The sequence below is a fragment of the Macrobrachium nipponense genome, chromosome 24, assembly GCF_015104395.2.
Source record: "Macrobrachium nipponense isolate FS-2020 chromosome 24, ASM1510439v2, whole genome shotgun sequence".
Taxonomy (NCBI): domain Eukaryota; kingdom Metazoa; phylum Arthropoda; class Malacostraca; order Decapoda; family Palaemonidae; genus Macrobrachium; species Macrobrachium nipponense.
In genome coordinates, this window is record NC_061091.1 from 77,815,363 (window position 1) to 77,837,334 (window position 21,972).

Sequence of the window (21,972 nt, forward strand, 5' to 3'; positions counted from 1 at the left end):
ACCATGTTACCAGTTGAAGTGCTTACTAGTGAGGCATTCACTTCAGGTTCATCCTTATCATTTGATTTTCATTTACAGGATGTTTTCAAGTGTTCTTTATTTTAAGTTGTGTATTTGTGGTGTTGTCTTGAATGCCTTTCTGCTGTCTTACTGGAAGTAATGCTCCCCATCCCAGTTTTCTACTGTATGGGGTTTTTTGGGGTTTTTGCTATTTAAGATCTTGATTCTGTGTTTTGTGATTTTTAATAAAATGTAATTTTCCTTGTACAGACATTCTTTCCGAGTGTTCCATTCAAGTTTTGTGTTAGTGATGTTTTATGGTATACTGACCCATTTGTAGTGTTTGTGTATGCTGTTTACTTCAAGTGTCATTGTCAACATGTATTTGCCAAGGACCCCTTTGCAGTTGGTTCTTGTCTGCCTTGTAATATGGTTCACATCTGTGCCATTTGTGCTCAGACCAGACTCACTTCTTGCTGTCAACATACAAGGCATACTGAGAGTGGTCTACTGATCACAAGTATGTTTTTGCCCAGAAATGGATGTAAGAGAGGCAGCCACAGAGTCTGGATGAGATAAATGTGAAGACTACATTGGCGGAGTACTGAAGTTTAGGCAGGAACCATAGCCAGTGGGGCATCAAAGGCAAGGCAGGAACCAAGCCAGATGCAAAAGTCAATGCCAGTCCAAGAGTAGTAGTGGGAGGTGAGGCAGTCGGGGAAACCAAAGTGAGTAAAGCAACCCAGGTGGGAGAAAGAGCTGAGGTTGGAGTCAAAGTTGTTGGTTATGTTGGAGCAGGATAACAGCGATGTAGGATACACACGAAGAGGTCAAGAATGCTGTAACCCTAAAGGGCGCAGGATGAAACAATTAGGCATGGATGGCCAAATACACAGGAGGAGTTGAAGAATGAGGAGTGCCCTAGTGCCCTGATACGAGGAGGCTGTCAAGTACATGGGCACGTTAGCATAAACCAAAGCAGACACACTCTCACACAGGACCATCTGAAAGTCAGGTTCCTAGGATTGATGAAGTATTCAGAGGTAGAAAGATGTGAATACTGAGACGAACAAAGATGCAGAATCAGTTGGAAAAGCAACATTATAAGGCAAGTCAGCAGGAGATACTTGGGAGAGGGAGACCACCTTGGAGCTAGTATCTTCTCAGGAGGATAGACACTAGGTATGGAGGCTGGGAAAGGGGTATTTCATGGCACAAAGGCCAGGTGATGATGGGAGGTGGTGTGGAGAATGGCAGTATGTACTTCCCCGTTCAACGCAGGTGCACAGCAGAATTGAGAAGAGTCACGTCATGGACTGCGGAGGTGGCTGGTCATATCACCGGAATTGTCTGTCTGGATGCGTAGTTGAGTGTTGTATATGATTACTACTGTATTGAATTTGCTATAACAAATTTACTGTTAACTAATGAGAGTTCTGTGATTAACCATAACAAGCAGGCTTAGCTTCACTCGCCATAACTTTAAACTGTTTTTAGCAGTTTAGTTTAACATGAGCTCATCACTTTATTGATATTTGGTATATTATTAAACATCCTAAGCAAGTGTCAAGTTCATTAAATTGCTTTCCCAAGTTCGAGGAAAGTATTGCATAAGTGTTAACCCTCTTACGCCGATTGGACGTATTAAACGTCGTGTCAAAATGTCTCCCGTATGCCGATTGGACGTATCATACGTCGGCTCAAAAAAGTTTTTTTAAAAATTCGCGGAAAAATACTTACAGGCCTACCAGCCTAAAACTTTTGTATCACGCGCCTTGGCGGATGCTGGGAGTTCACGGATCAAGGCGTTGTTTTGTTTACAATCGCTACGCAGGCGCGCAAGCGCGAATTTCTTTCTTATCGCACTAAAAAGTATCAGTGACACATCTCGGAAATTATTGCGTCACTTTGACATAATTTTTGCACCATTTTAAATTATCCTTTACATGAAGTATTATATATGAAAATGTGCGCAATTTCATGTAAAATACAACAAAAAAATACTCATGATTGTAGCTTTTATCAGTTTTGAAATATTTTCATATAAATAACGATAAGTGCAAAAATTTCGACCTTCGGTCAACTTTGACTCTACAGAAATGGTCGAGAAACGCAATTTTAAGCTAAAATTCTTGTATTATAATAATATTCAATCATTTGCCTTCATTTTGAAACAAATTGGACGTCTCTAGCACAATATTTCGATTTATGGTTAATTTATGAAAAAACTTTTTCCTCACGTTCGTGCGATAACTCTTCCGATAAATTTTTTCGTGCGATTGTCCTAATGTTTGCACCCTTTTAAATTTGCCGTTACATAAAGTTTTATATATTGAAATGTGTGCAATTTCATGCACAATACAACAAAAATCAACCCATGGTTGTAGCTTTTATCAGTTTCGAAATATTTTCATATAAATAACGTTAAGTGCAAAAATTTCAACTTTCGGTCAACTTTGACTCTACCGAAATGGTCGAAAAACGCAATTGTAAGCTAAAACTCTTATATTCTAGTAATATTCAATCATTTACCTTCATTTTGCAACGACTTGGAAGTCTCTAGCACAATATTTCGATTTATGGTGAATTTATGAAAAAAAAAAAAAACATTTTCCTTACGTTCGCGCGGTAACTCTTCCGAAAAAATCAGAATTTTTTTTGTGCGATTGTCGAAATGTTTGCACCATTTAAAATTAGCTGTTACATAAAGTTTTATATATGAAAATGTGCGCAATTTCATGTAGAATACAACTCAAAATGATTGAAGGTTGTAGCTTTTTCTCTCGAAATATTTGCATATAATTCACGATAAATAGAAAAAAACTACGTTCGGTCAAATTTGACTCTACCGAAATAGTTGAAAAACGCAATTGTAAGCTAAAACTCTTACGGCCTAGTAATATTCCGTCATTTTTCTTCATTTTGAAACAAATTTGAAGTCTCTAAAACAATATTGTGATTTATGGTGAATTTTTGAAAAATATATTTACCTTCACTCCGATTCGCGGCCGCAAGTCTCCGAAATACGTACATCGCATTATCCTAATATTTGCTCCTTTTCATATTAGCCTTTTTATAGAGTTTCATATATCAAAATGTGTGCAAATTCATGAAAAATACTATAAAAAATAATTGAAGGTTGTAGCTTTTTCCATCTCCGAAATATGTGCATATAAAAAAATATATATAAAAATTTCGACATTCGGTCAAATTTAACTCGTCCGAAATGGTCGAAATCTGCAATTCTAATCTAAAACTCTTACAGTATCGTAATATTCAATCATTTGTCTTAATTTTGAAACAAATTGGAAGTCTCTAGAACAATATTTAGAATTACGGTGAATTTTTGAAAATAATATTTTTTTACGTCCGCGCGTTACGAATTCGTACATCATTTTGTGATAATATTTTTCCGGTGTTGCTTTTATTGTTTTACTATGTATTATATATCAAAAGGATTGCAATTTAGTGTACAATACAATGAAAAAAAAATTAACTCGTTAGCTTTGACCGTTTTTTGCACAGCGTGATTTGAATACAATTATCTATGAATTTTTTTTTTTTTTGCTACCATATATCGCATTATTTACATATGATAATTATATTATTTTTCATTTCTGATGATTGCATACTAAACTTCAAGCAATGACAAAAAAATGAGCCAAAAATGAACTCTTGATCTTCAAAACTAAGCGCGCTGTGATTTTTTTGAAAAAATTATTTTTTCCGCTTCCGCGCTTACTCCAAACCGGCGCCGGCATACAGGAGAGGTTTTGATTTTTAGGGCTTCGGCGTAAGAGGGTTAAATGACATCAGAATATAATTTTGAATCTTATTTAGCATTGCAGTATGGTAGTATAGTATAGGTATCACATACATGTTAAAAAATATTAATACATAATAAAAAATATCAAGATGCGTGATCAGAAATTTTTTTAATATAGATTTTTTTTTCACTTGTAGGCCTCAAACTGGCTGCTAAGCATTGATTGTACTTCATTGTTAGTGATCAGACAAATTTTTTACTTTCAACCTCCAATTGTGCAGTTGTGTTGTATCGTATGAACAATAAATCACACTATAACCAAATGCATACTGTAGTTGAACACAATATCCAGAGCAAAACCCAGGGGTTAGTGAACTCTAATTGGATAGACCAGAGTGCAGTGAGGAAGATGGCCAACATATGCTGTCGTCACATCTGTGCGAGTGGGAAATGCAGTGCAAAAGCAATTGCTGTTAGACAGGAGATAGAGCCCTCCTGTCCTGCACCCATTATATTCTCTCACTGTGCCCTATTCTGGCCAAGACAAGACCAACTACTACAAGAGAAATCTCTGTTATTGGTGGCCTGTCTTAAGTATCCCTGGGAGGACTATGAGAGAGTAACTCCTTCGAGGACGAACATGAGAGAGTAACTCCTTCGAGGACGAACATGAGAGTAACTCCTTCGAGGACGAACATGAGAGAGTAATTCCTTCGAGGACGAACACGAGAGAGTAACTCCTTTGAGGGCGAACACGAGAGAGTAACTCCTTCGAGGACAAACAGCGGCTTCACTGTCAAAAATTACACTACAATATAACCATTTTGTAGTTTATTGTACAATACTGCATTGCTTTATCATAAATTGAGGTAAATTATTATCGTCATTATTATGAATGATTATGTTTTACACAGTAAATGTTTGGCACATATACTATTATTTGCTGTTTCTACACAGACTGTTGTAGCCTGGCAGTCTTTTCATGCACTCTGGGTTTATAGTACATGTATTGTGCTATACATACTATATACTTTTTGTTTCTTTTTGCTGCTGCTCTTTCTAAAAAAAAAATTGTGTACAACTTTTCGTATTTATTTTGGAAGCTGAGGTTAATTTTCAAGACTGCATATATTGTGATAATCAGAAGACTAGCGTATTGTAATATCTATTTGTATGATTGTCAGTGGCTTTAATAAATTGATTTATCTTTTGTCTTTTCTTTCCCCTTCAGTATTGGGTTACATTTCTCCTCCTTCCTCCATATTGGTTGCATGGTGATGCTATCTATGTACCTGCAGTACAAGCGCTTTGTAATAATTATTTTACTATTGTTTTGATCAATGTGTATCCTTGACATAACAGAATTAGCCTATTTGTTTTTTAGTCTTAAAACTTTGGGATGTATGTTGTTTTAATTTACGGTAACAGTAACAGCCATCCTTTTGAGTCCTTGGTGGTGAACAGTATTCTTGTTTTTAGGACAGCAGTTCTTATTTATATTTTATACATCTGAATATTTGGACAGTTCTGGTTATTTTCTTTAATGGGTCAGGTGAATTGTAGACATGAAGTTAATGATATATGCTTGTTTCTGAAAGAATTTACAAAGCAAAAGGTTACTCAGATTATATTTCTTACCAGATTCCTGGCAACTAAAGAATCTCTACAAACTACCATCTGAGACTGAAGGGTTGAGGGTTTAGAAAGCATTCATTACCTATCCTTGTCATGAATTCCTGTATAAGTTTGGGTCCTTCCTGTGTTACTTTACTTACTTTATCTTCACGCCTCTGGCCAGTGGCATAAGGCTGATACAGTTCCTCTCCATCTGTCTCTATCCTGAGCCATTTCCCTCACTTCCTCTAGGTTATGGATTTCATCTTCAAGATCCCTGACAATTATGTCTATCCACCTCATTTTTGGTCTACCCAGCGGTCTTTTTCCTATTTGTACTGCTCTCGGTGCTCTCCTGCGGTCTCTATTCCCATCCATCCTCTCAACATGTCCAAACCATTTCAGCCTTCCCCTCTTCAGCCTTTTACTGACTGGCCTGTGTATTGGAGGAAGAGTAGTAAAATGTCATAAGTTTCAAGGACTTTAGATATGATGCCTCAGAGAGAGAGTTGCAGGTTTTGTTTTGGCTTGTCTTGATAACGGAATTGGTTTTGGATTCCTCTTGAGCATGTGAGCAATTGGCTCAGGCAGTTTCCTATTCATGGCCATTTGACACTGGTGGGTCTTTTTTGTCAAGGGTTACTTTATAGAGATCTATTGAAGTCTTGCCTTTGATATTATGTATGCATCAGGTGCTGAGCTCCTCTTCTCTTCTTTGGCTTCAATGAAGGACCATTGATATCAGAGATCTAGTCATGTGCTTCACAGTATGATTATTGCATGAGTCAGGTGTCCAGTCTGTACACTTGGAATCCAGCGGAGGTGTAGTTAGGTGTCCAGCCTGTACACTTGGAATCCAGCGGAGGTGTATTTGCAGCTTGTCGTGTTTAGGGTTTGGCGCTAGTAAGGAAAGGTGTGAATGTGTCCAGATACAGGCAGTCCCTGGTTATTGGCAGCCTCAGTTATCGGCGATCCTGTTTTACAGCACTTGTCTAGCGACAATAATAACTGGATTTTTGGTGCTGATATGTGCTCGTCCCCACTCATCGGTGCTGCGGTCCCCGCTTATCGGCGCCGAGCCCCATTCAACGGCAGCGCGGATCCTCAGGCATTGGCACTATTATCAGCGATGTTCGGTTATCATCAAGCTGTCGAGAACAGAACCCCTGCCGATAAGTGGGGACTGCCTGTAGTTAGCTTCTTTTGGATATACAGTACCTAGGAGGATTTATTTGCTGTTTGTTCATACGCGGAACATTAGGTCTTAACAATAGGATCTTCTACCACCAGCTGGAAACCAGTTAAAACCATCTAAGATTGTAAGGCAAGGACTCTGTGGCATCTGGCAACTCGTACGTATACAAGGTTGAAGCTGGTTGCTGACCAGGCTTGGTACATTGCGACGCATCAATCTTTCTTTGACTTCCTTGGAGAGTAATCAGTTTTTGCACTCTCCTTCCCAAGCCAGTTTCTTTGTTAGCCCATGATTTATTTGTGCTTTGGTTTCATTGTGTGTGTGTGTGTGCTTGATTGTGTATCATGGAGTCTACCAAGAGTTCTAGGCCCTGTCAACACGTGTCCAGGCATTCAAAGATTTTCATGCTCCAGGATTTTGGTGTCTTCTGTTGTCATTTCTCACTAGTAAGGAAAGGTATGAATTTGTCCTGATAGTTAGCTTCTTTTGGATATTCAGTACCTCAGATATATTTGCTGTTTTTCATGGTCTGTCCATTATATTCAAGCTGAAATCGAAATCAAGGTGGCACTAGAAGATTATCCTGTTGAGACCTCAGCATTGTAAGCTATGAAAAATGCACATCTATTAAAAATTGCCATGTTTGTTAGGTTTATATATCATAATGCTTTATAATATGAATCCTGAAATATCAGTCATTATAGCTAACTGATAGTTCCCAATCATTACAGTAATCTTGAGCCTTGTAAATGATATTTTTTGGCATATTCAATTTTAACCTGTCTTGGAATGGATTCTTTTATAAAAAGAACTCTGTACGGGCAAATCCAACATGGGAACGCACAGAAGCTTAATTTTGTAGATACTTCAATGGTAGTATGTACTATAAAGAAGCTGTTTGAAGAAATTTCTTCCAAAACAGTGTTTAATTTGGATTAATATATAGGTAGTTAGGGGTTTTATTGCAAAGGTTTACTACTTTACTAAACAACCTGTTTTGTTGCTGAAGAAGTGTTTGGAATTTAGCATGTGGAGAAAACAACCAGTGTTGAAATGGATAATACATTACATACTGTTTTTACAATGCAAAAATCAATTTACTGAATGGAAATTGTTGGTTTCTTTACAATGTTTATTGTTTGGGAATACAAAGCAATTGGTGTGGGGTTCCAGTACAAGTAGGGTTGCATGGAAGTGAATTAGCATAGTTAGAAATCAGATACATAGCTGTGGAATTACTTCCAATGCAATATCCTTATGTTTGCATTGTTTAATAACTTTACATCTGGAATTTAGTTTGTAATGTATCATGTATCAGTACTACTATTGTTGGAGGTCTGTATTCACTAATAGAATGGAGGTGACAAGGGTTAGTGTGTCATGGAAGTATGGAAGTACTGTGCACCCATAAGATTGGAGATGGCATCATGGAAATTACAAATAGGGGCACTTTTGTTTTACATACACGTACATGGTAGGAAGCGATTACCAGCTGTTGTAGGATGACTATTGGGGCCTTTTAACTGTGCTGCATTTTTTGGCTGACTCCCATAGTCTAGGTGATGACCTTAAAATTCAATGCCTCTCCTAAGGCTAGTGATGAAGATGTCGGATATACTATCCTTGCCAGGTTTCTTGGAGAGAGGATTTTGCTCACATTATTAAATGTTTTTCAGAAGCTGGTCATCTGATAAGGGTATAACTTGAAATTTTATTTGATGTTTTTATTGAAGCTGATTTAGTTTTTAACAAATATTAGTCAGTAACCTCTGTTGTTCCACCGAACTCTTAAGTCAGCTAATTTAGAATGGATGTTCAGTCGCTCGGTTGTCCCTGTACTATTGTCATTGTCTGTATTTGATGTCTGATGTTTTTTTTTCATTTTTATCCAATAGTAAAACCTTTTGAAGGGGAATGATGATGGCTGTTGTGTTCATTGGAGATAGGAACCAAGATACTTTCTTTCTTTCTTGCTTGATAGGAATGGTTAGCCACAGTCAGTGTTTTCATTCATTGACAGGAAGAAGTACATACTATAGGCAGTCCCCAGTTATGGCTTGGGTTCCATTCCTGACGGCGTGATGATAACTGAAAATCAGTGATAGGTGATAGTAGCACTGATCCCTGGTTATTGGCACCAATAACAGGACTGGTGCTGCTGATAACCGTGGATTGCCACATATCGGTGCCGAAAATTAAGTTATCGTCATCACTAGACAAGCCTCGTAAAACAAACTGAATTGCCAATAACTGGCGACTGTCACCGCTGGACACCATTTTCCCTATACTTTTTGATCAGGCATCTGACAAAAGGTCTTGAACCTTGGATCAAGCAGCAGTTTGCTCCCAGTCTCACGGTCAGGCAATAAACCCCTGACCGTGAACAGTAACCAGTATGAAACAAAGTGTTACTATGAAGTGGAGCAATCATACAGGAAAGATTCACAAACATTTTCTGAACCTGGTCTGTTGACAACAACATTACGGTGGTTTAAGTTTAGTCCATCTTATGCTGCATCATCATAAAAGATCCTCCCTCAAATTATGAGGACCACCTAGAAGAGAAGATGCAGGCTCTTTAGAAGTGTTACTAGAGCCATCTCTTCCAAAGGTTAAACATTCAGAATTAACATCTGGAGTGAATGTGTATGTCAGCCGTACTAATGTGGATAGAAGAGGAACAATTGGTACCAAGTACTATACTATGCATGAATGGTGTCTATATATGTACTGTCTTGTGATGGGAGAGCTGAAGGAAAGAAACTTTCTTTTTTATATATTTTTTTTTTATGTTGCATGGCTTGATAAATTTCAGAACAAGATCTGTGAAATGTTTTAGTGATATTAGTGACTGGTAGCATATAGGAATCAGAAGTAGGTACATCACATTCATTGTTTTATGATACAAGGTATATATAAATAAAAGGATTACATACCAGCAGATAACTCTCTCTCTCTCTCTCTCTCTCTCTCTCTCTCTCTCTCTCTCTCCCATCTCTCCTCTCTTCTCTCTCTCTCTCTCTCTCTCTCTCTCTCTCTCTCTCTCTCTCTCTCTCTCATGGTATGGCCATGGTCAGTAGAAGCAGCAGAGTGACTCAGGGAATATGGCGGCATGACCTTGTAGAGAGATGAAATCAGTAGAGAGATTAAATCACAGGGCTTAGATCATGCCGATGCCCAAGATAGAATTCTGTGGAGAAGGAAGACGAGCCACTGACCCCATAGGAATACTATATGATTAAAGTCCTATAAAGATGATGTTAGTGGGTCAGATGTACAAGTTAGGAATGAGACTTAGTGGTCAGGTTAAATCACTTAAGGTGATATCAGTTAATTAACTACTTAACTTATAGTTTATGGTATGAAGAACTTTATTTTTTTTTTAAAGAGAACTATTCTTATTGGAATTAGTTAGGGGGCTTTTTTAAGGTTGATAGTCGAAATGGAGAAAGGTATTAAATTTGTGATGGAAGCAGTCTTAAGGTTAAACAGGAAACATAAAAACTTTGTGATGTTTTATCTTAGAGGAAACTGTAGCATGTATAGTATGTTGTCTTTGGAAATAGATTTGGAAGTGATCGTACGTGGCATCATTTCAATGTATTAGCCAAAAGGAAAAGTGAATTTCTGGTTGGTGTGATGGCATACTCTGCTCAAGGATATTGAAGTCTTAGGAATACTGATAATTTCGGTACCTTTGGTGCATATTAACACACATTTCAGGTTTGTTGCCTGATGATGTAGGAGTTGTAGCTCTCCAATAAAGGGATTTTGACTCAAATGTGCACCAGTTTGTTCTGATTTTGTTTAAAAATTGATTTTTCATGAGTTTGTTTTATAGTGTGTTTGCGGAGATTGTTTGTTCAAGTCTCCTCCTATTTAAAAACTTACAACTTATAAACCAAGTACCAAAGGATATTGATGTGGAAATTTAGTGCATGGTTCATTATAGATATTCTGTGATGGATAATGTACAGTTTCAGGGCTTGTTCATAGATTGCTTGGATTACAAAGAGGACATACACTGCGCATGCTTTGGATGCATATTCATTGTAAAATGAGCACTTGGATGTTGGCTTTTGTATGTGCCCCATTTAGTTGATCATTTAGTTTTATTTTCATTAATTTTTCAACTTCATTCGCAATTTACAGTACTGTTCCTGTATGTACTAACTTTACCTTTGGTGTCAGTTTATGATTTTACCCTTATGCTGTAATTCTTAGAATTTTTTCCAGTTGAGTTATTTTTATGGTTATTTGGGTAGTTATACTACTGTATTTAAGGTGAAATATATTGAGAGTTGGTGGTGGGACTTTTAAGGTTTTTAAAAGTTATTGTAACAATGCAGCATGTTTGATTAGCTCCTTTGTATATAGGGAACAGGATATTTTCAATTTTTATTTGTACAATTGTTGTCTTTGTTTTTCAAATTCAGTATTTAATAAGAAAACTGAGACGTGGCCCAGGACTGAACTGTCCATTTTTTCTTATAGGGCCCTCGGGGAAGAAGCAGCACCACAGTTCAGAGGGACTTGCTTAACCAAACAGAGTTGCTGAGCCAGGCGGTAACACAGACCCTACAAAACGCCCACGTGTGTCCTATATGCGGACACCTGGCACGACAGAGGAAAGATTTGAAGAAGCATTTGCGAATTCATACGGGAGAAAAACCTTACGTATGTTTATGGTGCCCTTACCGTTCAACTCAAAACAGCAATTTACGAACTCACATACGAAGAGTCCATTCGCGGCCTCACCGTTCCACGGAGAAGTCACAAGCGGTGCCTACTCAGCGGGAACCAGACGAAACGTTTCGCAGGTCTTCGTTTGTAGACTGATTATTTTAAAGTCATGAAGGACATTTGTACAGTGTGCTGTTATTTAGTTTATGTTGACTTTCAAGAAATTGTTTATCTTGGAGATTTTCTGTACTCATTACCTATAAAGATGATGTGTTTGTTGAGAGGAAGTCCGATGTCAACCTAAAAGGTTTAGTGTATGTGACACTTCAATAACATGAAGAACAAAACCAGTGTTTACTATGTATTTAATGGAAGGCCATTGAACTGCTTGTTGAAAATTCAGTTACGCTCTTATCGACACTTAATGCCCTTAATGATGAGCTTGCCATATTTCTCTTCCATAGGGCTCCTGGAATATCTCCAGTGGTGGGCATGCAGCAGATCAGTATGGCATGGTTGATAATTCATTACAACAGAAGCAGCTGTTCTGTGGTCAGTGCAGTTACAAAGCTCGGGATAGGGCTAACCTTCGGCGTCATAAAAGGATTCATACCGGAGAGAAGCCGTACGGTTGTAATTACTGTTCTTATCAGTCTAATCAGAGTAATAATGTGAAGGCTCACATCAAACGTTTACACAGAGAGAGATCTGCCCATCAGTCTGAAGTGCACGAAGAGGATGTGATGCAGATGTGAACCGTGAATTCAGGCAGCATCTGCACGTAAATATGGTTGTGTGTGATGGGGTCCTTTTCCCTCACGTTTCAGTACACGGAAATGAATTATCTTAGTGTTTTAATGACGACAGATCATAAGTAGAACAGATTTTATGAGGCTCATGAAAAATTCCATGGGTGTAATTGTGTGTATGTGGTCTGTAAATGTAAAAACAAGAGGACAAAACAAACTAAATAATTACACTGTAAAGAGAATGAAAGTCATTATTGTACTCTGTACTGTACTGTTTGCATTTTCTCTCATTATTATGCTGCAGACAAATCAGTTGTCGGTAACATTACTAGCATATGATTGATAGTTTTTCTATGTTGAGCAGAGTCAAACCTAATACTATTGTGCTGATAAAATAACCAATATTATGTATGCTGGAAGTAAAGCTCAATTTCTCAAAGACAGTGGAGCTTCAGAATTGCCAGAAGATATATTTTAAAATACCTACCACATTTGTCTAGCAGTTAGCTGTGACGTCAGTCAGCAGCATCAACTGGGTTATTGTTTTTGAGGTAATATTTGTTACATCAAGCATTCATAAACAACACTTACCTGTCACATTACCTAAGAAAAAAGTTATAGACCAACATGTTAAAAAAAAAAGGCCACACTAAAAAAAAAAAGTATTTGCTGATACAAACAAACTAGCTAATTCTAGTTTCATCACTTACATTTAGATAGCTTGTACACACAATTACATCAGAGAAGAGTATAAATCAACAGAGTTTTTATTTCCACGGAAGCAAGGGTTTCAGTTGAAGTTTTTTTTATATTTCTATACGATAAGTAACTTCGTTTGCATTTGGCAGTTTTTTTTATGTATAATTTTGAAGAACTGTTGATGCGGCTATTCTGCAAGTGGAGAAATCTGTCTGTGTGTGCATGTCTGCATATGACTGTGAGGCTAGATGTATAAGCAGGTGTGTCTGTTTTATAATCCTAGTTTAATCCTTAGATTTCTGTTAATATGTATTATATATATACCAGATGTTTCACAAATTGTATGGTTATTAAATTAAACTAGTCATGAATAAGTGGTTTTAATTTGTAGCATTTTTACTTTAAAGGTTTTTCAATTGTTCCATCATTTACAATATTTGCATATAATTACTTTGGAACAAGAGCCCTTAAAAAGTATTTAATAGAATTGTTTGCATATGATTGCTCGGAGCAAAGGGTCCCTTTATATAAGTATTTAATAGAATTGATACAGACAGTTGTGATTGGATGCCATTGGTACGTACTATCTTTGATGGTCATTTGTTTATCTATTCAAAAGTTCTCAGCTGCTCGGAAATAATAGACTTGAGACCCACATACCTCATGAAAACTATGTTTTTGCCATAAATATACCAGAATTATGCTGTGAAGGAAGTTTTTAATGAGGAAAAAACACTGTGAAATTATAAAGAAAAAGACCTCAAATAGAAATGAAAGAAGTAAGTGGACACTTCCGTTGCTTACTCCTCCCCCTCCCTTACACACGCACACACACACCAACCATTGGCAATAAGTAACTGTATGTACATGTACGTGTGTAGCATAACGAACTTAAATTTATTCAAAGAAATTTTTTTTTATAAAGAGCATGAAAAAAGAGGAAGAGATTAGCCATAAATAATGATACCAAAAATGTAAAATGAATCAAAAGAGAAGAAAATTACAAAATGGAAGAGAAATTGAGAGCTGAAATGAAAAAGTAGCATATGAATGTGCACTAGAAAAAGAATATTGGTCGTAAATGCCATTTTGTAATTAAGAAAGAGCATAAAATAATTTAAAATGAAGTCGCACAGTATAAAGAAATGGGAGCAAAGTGAAGAGAATGAAGTGTAATCAGAAACAAGGAAGTTGTTTCAGAGAGAGAGATATAGTAGATAGACTGGATATGTTAAATAATTGAGAACTTGTCCTATTGCTTTCTTTGTGTTTTTGAAAACTAATAATGTTTTGCAAGTGTGCAGGACATAGAGAGTGCAATTATGTATCCAGTATTAAATTTTTTTCTCTCGAATTATATAAAGAACAGTGTGCTTATTCCCTAGTAAATAGAGAGAGAGTACACTTGAAATTGATAATAATGAAGAACACATTCAAATCTTGATGATAGGGTAATATAAGTACAGTGTTATGATAAGCCTGATTGTGTAATGGTTTAACAAATGAACGTACTACTCCCACGAAGGAGCAGGTCATGCATCCAGTAGGCTAAGGCTAAGGTTCTCATTTGAAGTCTAATAAAGGTCATTTCATTTCCTCTACAAGATCAGAAGACAGAACACACATCCACCTCAGCATACCAATTACACAGGAATTTGACAGCATTTTCTTGGCACAAGTTTGATTTGCAACATGGTTTTATTTTCCCTCTTTTTACACTGCTATGTTTTGTTTTTTATATTGATATTCATTCTGAAGGTTTTATTGATTTAGTGGTGGTTAGTAGTATAGGTTAGGCTAGAAATGACAGGTTAGCTGGGGATTTTTTATTCCCATACTTCTATGGCACAGTTGTTCCCACCTCCCCATGGACTTATTGGTAAAGATACAAGAGAAGTCAGTGTAATTATTTTGCACATGAAGGTGTTTTAACCTTGGAAATTATTTCACTTCCAGCCAGATTTTGCTGAGCTATCCTCAGCCAGGAACTTGGAATATTCAGAGAGAAAATCAAATGGCTGCTGGTTGGATTACATAGTAGCTGTCACTTCTCATCACAAGTTAATGGTTGTTCATAAATATTTATTTTCTATGTGATGTAGGGGTTGAGAAGAAATATTTTTTGGAGTATAGTATGTACTTTATGTATGAATAGTATATGTATTTTTAAGAACTACATTGTTAAATCACTTGTTAGAGTATCCTTTTCATAAATACTTTTCAGAACACTGATTAAATCTGTGAGGATTGAATAGGAAATGGTTTCTTTAGGGTTAGCCATGTTTCTAGTTTTAACCTCGGAGAAAGTGCTTGAGTGATAAATATTCTAACAAAGCTGATATAATAACAACATGAAGTTCAAGATTTAATAGTATACCTGCTTCAGAAAGGAAGAGGTCATCTTTAGTTACCAGCCAGGAAGACAAGCATATGTTCTTACAAGCCTGTTATTCATAATGTAGCTTTACTTTGTGTAAAATGGTTCCAATGACACTTGAAAGAGCTTGCAAAGACCTTCCACACTTGCCCAGCCTGTGATCCTGTGACTCCCACCTAGGATATTGCTGCTTTTCCTGTTTTTGTGATGTACCCGTTTAAAATTCTCCTTTGCATACGTTTGTCAATTCTTTCTTGTGCTTTGATGCACTGTGCTAAGTGTTGTGTGGATTACTTGTTCTTTCAGTGCTTTTGGGTGGGGTTGGTACCAGTGTAAGTTGCCAGGGTAGATGAGGTTCTTTCGTCCCTTCTAATTAACGCTCCTCTTTTCGTTCTGTAATGGCTACTGCCTTCCATTTCTGAACATAGCTCCTATCCCATAGTATTGACTTGATACTCTCTTAAGTCCTTTCCATCTAGTTCAGTGAAATTGCATGTCCTCAAGGAATAAGAGGACTAAATGATCTTCATATTTCAAAAAATGCCATCACGTAGATTCACCTGAAGGACCTGGGATTCCACTGTTTGCTCTTCCTTTGATTTGTATGTGAGCTTGAAGGTGGATTATAGTTCTTAGCTTTGTCAATAGGTTCCCTTATCTTCTTTCTTTTTTGATGGACACTGTGGAGTTTGTTCTTTGATCCATTCATGTTGGGCATTCTGTTGCTTTAGTAGACCTGAGGGATTTAATTTCCCAAATCTCAATTTTCCCACTTTCCAGAAGCTTTTGTGCTTTGTTTGGGTATACATATTGTGCATTCTAGTTTCAGGCCCTTCAGTTCTGTGTATAACCCTTAGGTCTTCACCAGAACTGTGACTCCATGGGTTCATTTGCCAGGCCTGCATCTCTTTGGGTGTTGTGGACAGCTGTTAGGTTGTGATTCTTGTGGGAAATTGTTCTGAACTTGTACTGCTCATTGGGCCTGCAGATAAACCTAGATCCTTCTCTACGGTACAGTGGGTTTGGAGATTGACACCACCACTGAATTGGTCAGATTTTCCAAGGAAAACTGTCCAGTGCTAACTAGTCTGTCATGCAAGTTCAACTTAAGGATTTCAAAATCCGAGATTGTTTTCCTGCTAACTGTTGTAACAGTTACGGTGGTTTGCTAATTGTAGTGCAGATTTTGGACATACATTTATGGTAATTAAGTTTTTTGGCCACATGGACAACCACATTGTATGTGTGACCAATCAGTCCCTTTAGTACCATACACCTGCAGGCTACATGGTTCTCCAGACAGATCTGGCATCTTCAATTTGGGATCAGTATGTTAGGAAAATTAATTGTAGAGTTCAGAATCAAAGAGAATTAAATACAGACCTTTCCAAGGACAGGCAGTCCCTGGTTTACGACGGGGGGTTCTGTCCAACCGTCGTGGCGTAAGCCAAAAGTTGGCGTACTCCGGGACATCGTTGAAAATCATAAGCAAACCTTTGGGTGTCTTGAAAATGACATAACCTACATTTTGATTGAACTTTTCTTAAAAAACCTCCAAACTTTGACCATTCTGCTATTTTGGAGCCATTATAAAGTTCCAGCCTTTTGTTAGACTGATGTCATAAACCTGGAACATGCGTTGTAACCTGGAAATAATTTGTTATGAATATATTTTAAGAGCGCCATAACCTTGGAACGGCGTAAACTTAGTCCGGTGTAACCTGGGGACTGCCTGTACCTTGATAAAGCCAATAACTATAAGTCATTCTGAGTCATCAATTCATGTAATTACTAATAGCTTTTTGTGATATTTTGCCTTGGTTAAGTTTTAATTAAACTATGACTTCCCCTCATGTGTTCATGGTTGAAGAATTCTACATCACCTGTGATTTCTCCAAATAGTAAACACTACAAGCAAAGGAGGTTATATGTATTCATGGCCCTTATCATCTCAAATAGTCTATATGTAAATGTGTGAACTTGGCTTGGCCAAACTTATGTAGAGCTTCAGTTTTTCACATGGAGGAGGTTCTTATTTTTTTGCAACATTCTTTTTTATCTTGGAATCCTGGGATATCCTGATTTGAGAATTAAATGTTGGAATGCCCACTTTCTCAAGGTACTAGGTATTGAGAGCCACTAATTTGATCATCTTCCCTAGCATTTGTGGACTTGAGTGAAGTGGAACTCTTTATTTTACTGCTTTTTCACACTAGAGGTGTTTCCAGGTCTACTGCAATTGCTACTTGGGTAAGCAAATAAAAGATAGGACCACCATTATTGGACTGTAACAGCCTTTCAGGCACACACATGTAGAGACAAGTGTGGTCAAATGAATATCCAGGCCTGGTGTGGGTGAGAGGGGAATGGAGTGGCTGTCCAACTTCATTTGTGTTGGCAAGGCATCCTGGACAGGAGACTTGTCCTCTTCTGATCCACTTTGCAACCATGAGATTTTGGTGAGCATAACCATGTTATGCTCACCAGTAACTGTAGTGAATGACAGTAAATCTCTATTGGGAAAGTGTTCCAGTTCATTGTGAATTATTTTTTTGAAGTTTAAGGGCAGACATTTGTTTTGTCTTTTGCTATTTGTTGTTGCAGGTATGTGAAAAAATGTCTAGACCACCATTTGTAATTTAATGTTGTGAATCATTCTGTGATCCATGAAAATGGTCATATTCATGGGGGTATCCAGCATATTCATGGCAATTTTTTCCAGCCTGTGAAGTTTCTGTGTATTTCAAAATATAGGGTAAATGTGCCCCTCTGGATATATAGGGTGTCCATAAAGTCTTGACTGGATTTCAGACCTTTATTACACACAAACCATGTTAGATAGAGGTATAAAGTTTTCTTCAATTTCAGCAACAATGACTAAAGTTTTTTTTTATACACATTACTAATAGATTTTAACATGTGCCCATTTTATTGCCCGGGGTACATCTAAGCAAAATTCTATCTCACGCCAGGTATTCTCCAACATCTCCATAGTTACCGTTGCTAGAGCTGTGCTGTTATCCTTGCTTTTAAGGTCTCAACATAAGGTATTGGTGTACTGTACACTTTATCCTTGATATAACCCCGTAAGAAAAAATCATGAGGGGTACTGTCTGGTGAATATGGGTCTACTGCTTCTCTTTTGGTCCTCAACACTTCCAGTCTGTGAACTTTTTATACCAGTCTTTAATGCATTTAACATTGGTGGATCTCGTTGATACTCATTTCTGAACTTTCGTGAAACTGCAACAGGTGATTTTGTTTCATGGTACCGTAACACACACTAGGCTTTCTCCTGCAATGACACTATTTCTGCTATTCTTGACTCAGCTGGCAGATAGTGATATCTGTAGGCTAACAAAAAAAAGAGTAATTGCTCAACAGAATGTGAAAGTTGTACGGTCATATCCACAATGATTTTAAAGTTATTAATTTTATTAATCAGAGAATGACTTTATGGACACATTGTACATACCAGTTTATCCATAGAGGTTGAAGTGTCGTCTGTGCGTAATTTAGTTGCAGCAAAGATACGTACCTTGGTAAATTAGACTTGTATTTCTTGTTAAGGAATGAGAAGGTTTTTTTTGGAAGTCTTAACATGTGGTCTTCATATTTAAACTTTGAAACCCAAACTTTTAGTGCTATTAGCTCTCCAGGAATTAATCTCGATTTCAACTTTATTTTGTCAGTGATTTGAGAACTTTATTATATAGTTTGCCATTTCATATGAAATGTTAGGTATCCATTCTTAATATTTGAGTTATATTTCGTAAGTGAAATTAAAAATTTTAAGTGTGTGGTAAAAGCTCATTACACAATGTTAATGTTAGAAAGAAATATTTTAAGATATGGCAGATGCCAGTTTCACTAATCTCATGGTCCATCTCAGAAATCCAGCTAGTGTATCACATTTGTTAAGGAAATTAAAAACTTGAGTGGCATCTTTCACATCCTCTAATCGTATTGAAATATCAGATGCTTTTGAAAGGTGATAGTATCTCAACATCTTCATAGTCTGATTATAAGTTTATAAGTAGGTGTCAGGCAAGGGTTAGAAAGTACATACAGCAGAAGATTTTCAATTGGAAAACACATGGGATATGTAAGCTTTCTTTTCATTTCCTATAAGCACAGATTTTTAAATTGAAAAGTTTTTCATTTTGAATCTTGACGTTTGCTTCTTCAGCTATTCATTTTTGATATGTCTTCGTTCATTGATTTTAGGCAGCAGAGGGACTGATACGTTTGTAGTGCTAAGCAGGAGTGAGATTGCTAAATGTTTAATTGTAACACTTTACGTGCCAAGTTAGTTCGATGTGGTAAAGGTTTCCCTTCTCTCTTCTCCTTAGGCCTCGGAGGTTGTGGAAGCTCAAGGGTTGTCTGTGAAGTTGAACCACAACATTTGCAATCAGTGCGGCTATGTGGCTCGGGACAAGACTAATCTGCGGAAGCATTACTATACTCATACAGGAGAGAAACCATATGCATGCATGTATTGCTGGTATAAAACCACACAGAATAGCAACTTGAGGACCCACATAAGACGACATCACGCACAGTACATTCCCCCTGACGCTTCTTAAATGTTTTATTCGTCACGATGATTCAAATTCAACATTAAATTTACCTTTGTGATATTTTAGTTTAATGAGATTACAATTGCATTAGTTGTTGATGTGCAATACTGAAATACACTTTACTCCTTGCCAACCTTTTATTATTCATCCATTATTCCAAGATTTGTCGTCCCAAACCATTTTTATAGTTTATCAAAGATATATATGGCTTTAGTAGCAAAAGTCAAGATATACAGTACTGTTGTACAATGTAAAATTTGCAAAGGATTTAACTTTTTTCATTTCTGCTTTCCTAACAAGTTACACATGACTAAAGTCTGCTGTGTTCCTGAAGTATTTGAATAAATTTTGATAGGTTACTCAATAGAAAACCTTTTTGCCAGGATTTTAACAAAACAGGTAGGTTCAAAACAAGACGAATTGATTTTTCAGTTTAGCTTTTGTTTTGTAGGTGTTAATTTAAGGCAGCTACTATTTGATAAATGCACAACTGAAATTAAAAATACTATATAAATATAAAATGTTTTCTCAACTAAGTATGATATTTGACAAATATCATACTTGGTTCTGTATTGCATGATTCACGTTACATCAGCGATACAAACCTTTTGTTACAATAAATTACAAATATTTTTTAATGAAAAAATACCCATGGTGTTAGACGATAGCTCCAAAGCCGAGCTCACTTACATAATTTTGCAACTACTAATTCTTCAAAAGTTTTTACATTTTTATACACAATATGCTAGGCCTTAGGTACTATTCATTGTTTGGAACGTTTTCCTTTAAATTAAACTTAACCCTTTGTTAAGTTAGCTGAATTCCCCATGCCAGCGAAAGGGAATTCAGCTGTCATTATAGAGAGGTAAAAGTTTAAAGAATGAATATATTTTTTAAAATTTATGTTTTCCAGTTAAGTACCTAAAAGAATTTAATTGGCCAGATATTTTCTTATTGAGGAAAAAGGAAGTCGTGTGTCTTGAGTGAAGTATTCTTAAAACTTAATGTAAATTCATAGCAAGATATTTTAAAAATTAAGTATAAAAGGGATTTTGACGTAGGAAAAATCTATTTCTGGGCGAGGAAGCCGCTTCGCGATAGCAGGGAGTGAGCCGTAGCACGGCTCCCCTTTTCTAAAGGGTTTTGATGTGGAAAAGGCTAATTGGAGAGGCTGCTGTGGTAGTGTTTTTCACTCGCCCCAGATTCATACCGACACCCTTTTAGAAAGGGTGAGCGAGTCAGAATATTCTGGCATGTCCAATTTAGCAGTTCTCTGGTATTTTAGCAATAATTTACCTTAGAAATAGCGCTAAAGGACAAAGGTAGGTCATTAACTGTTACATATAGATTTCTTACTTCATTAATTTTGAGTCTGTAGTTCATGCACATTTTATCAGTTTTCAATGAAAATAGTATACTATACGTATTCAGTTTTAGAGTTTCATCCTTATTATACATACCGTATTCTGTTTTTCTAAAATTTCATTGAGTGCTGTGCCATATTTATTTCTGGGTCGACTGTGTTTGCCGGTGAAAAGATCCTGCTTTCCTCTTTTCTAGTATAAATAATAGAAAAGAGGAAAGCAGGATCTTTTCACCGGGCGACACAGGTCTCCCACAGAAATAGATTTTTCCTTCGTCAAAATCCCTTTTTGGAATTCAGGTAATTTTGATAAGTAATTGTTCAGATTTGGAGCTCCTTCTAATACCATTGTTTTTTGCTCATTTAAGTCACCGGTGTGGAAAATTCTTGATGTGTTCCAGTTTATGGATAAGGGATGGTTGTTAAGGGGGATTATAGGAAGGGAGATCAACATCGAGTAGAAGTTTTTGAGAAATAAGGAATTAGTACTAGTATATATGAATGAGACTTAAGTCAGAGAGACTGAGACTGTTGTATCATTGTGGAAATCAAGAGAATTATGGTCAGGAAGTGAGCCCAGGTGGGCCAGAACCTCCAGTCGGTTCTAAGACTTTCTCATCGTCCCCTCCAGGAGTATCCTCACGTCAAGACTAAAGTTTGTTCCATATGTGAACTAGTGACAAATTTCAAATCAATTTGTATCTTTCATAACTAAAAAAAAAAAAAAAAAAAAAAAAAAAAAAAACCTTCAGACTTAATGTGTACAGCCCACCTCAGGCCACTTCTCATTTTTTCCTTGGCTAGAAGGAAACTTGAATTGATGGTGCGTATCTGGGGTGAAGCAGGTTGGTAGTTCCCCCCCCATTGGCTGACACCAGTTGCCACCAACTCCTTGTGCTGTTTTTAACCAGACTACAGCTAGCACCAGAGAATTCATCCTTACGTT

At 36.9% G+C, this 21,972-nt stretch overlaps 1 protein-coding gene across 9 annotated transcripts in view; it reads left to right on the forward strand.

The window, feature by feature from the left end:
• Positions 1-21,972, forward strand: part of LOC135205828 (longitudinals lacking protein-like) — a 222,534-nt gene that overhangs the window by 140,308 nt on the left and 60,254 nt on the right. The window contains exon 6 of one of the 9 annotated variants that reach the window (XM_064237077.1): positions 19,436-19,810. The exons of 6 other annotated variants lie outside the window; for them this stretch is intronic. In XM_064237077.1, the coding sequence (XP_064093147.1) occupies positions 19,436-19,669 (234 nt within the window). In that variant the 3' untranslated portion in view covers positions 19,670-19,810. Of the gene's footprint in view, positions 1-11,069; positions 13,081-19,435; positions 19,811-21,972 lie in introns of those variants that run through there. 2 more of the 9 variants (XM_064237073.1, XM_064237071.1) reach the window with 2 other exon arrangements.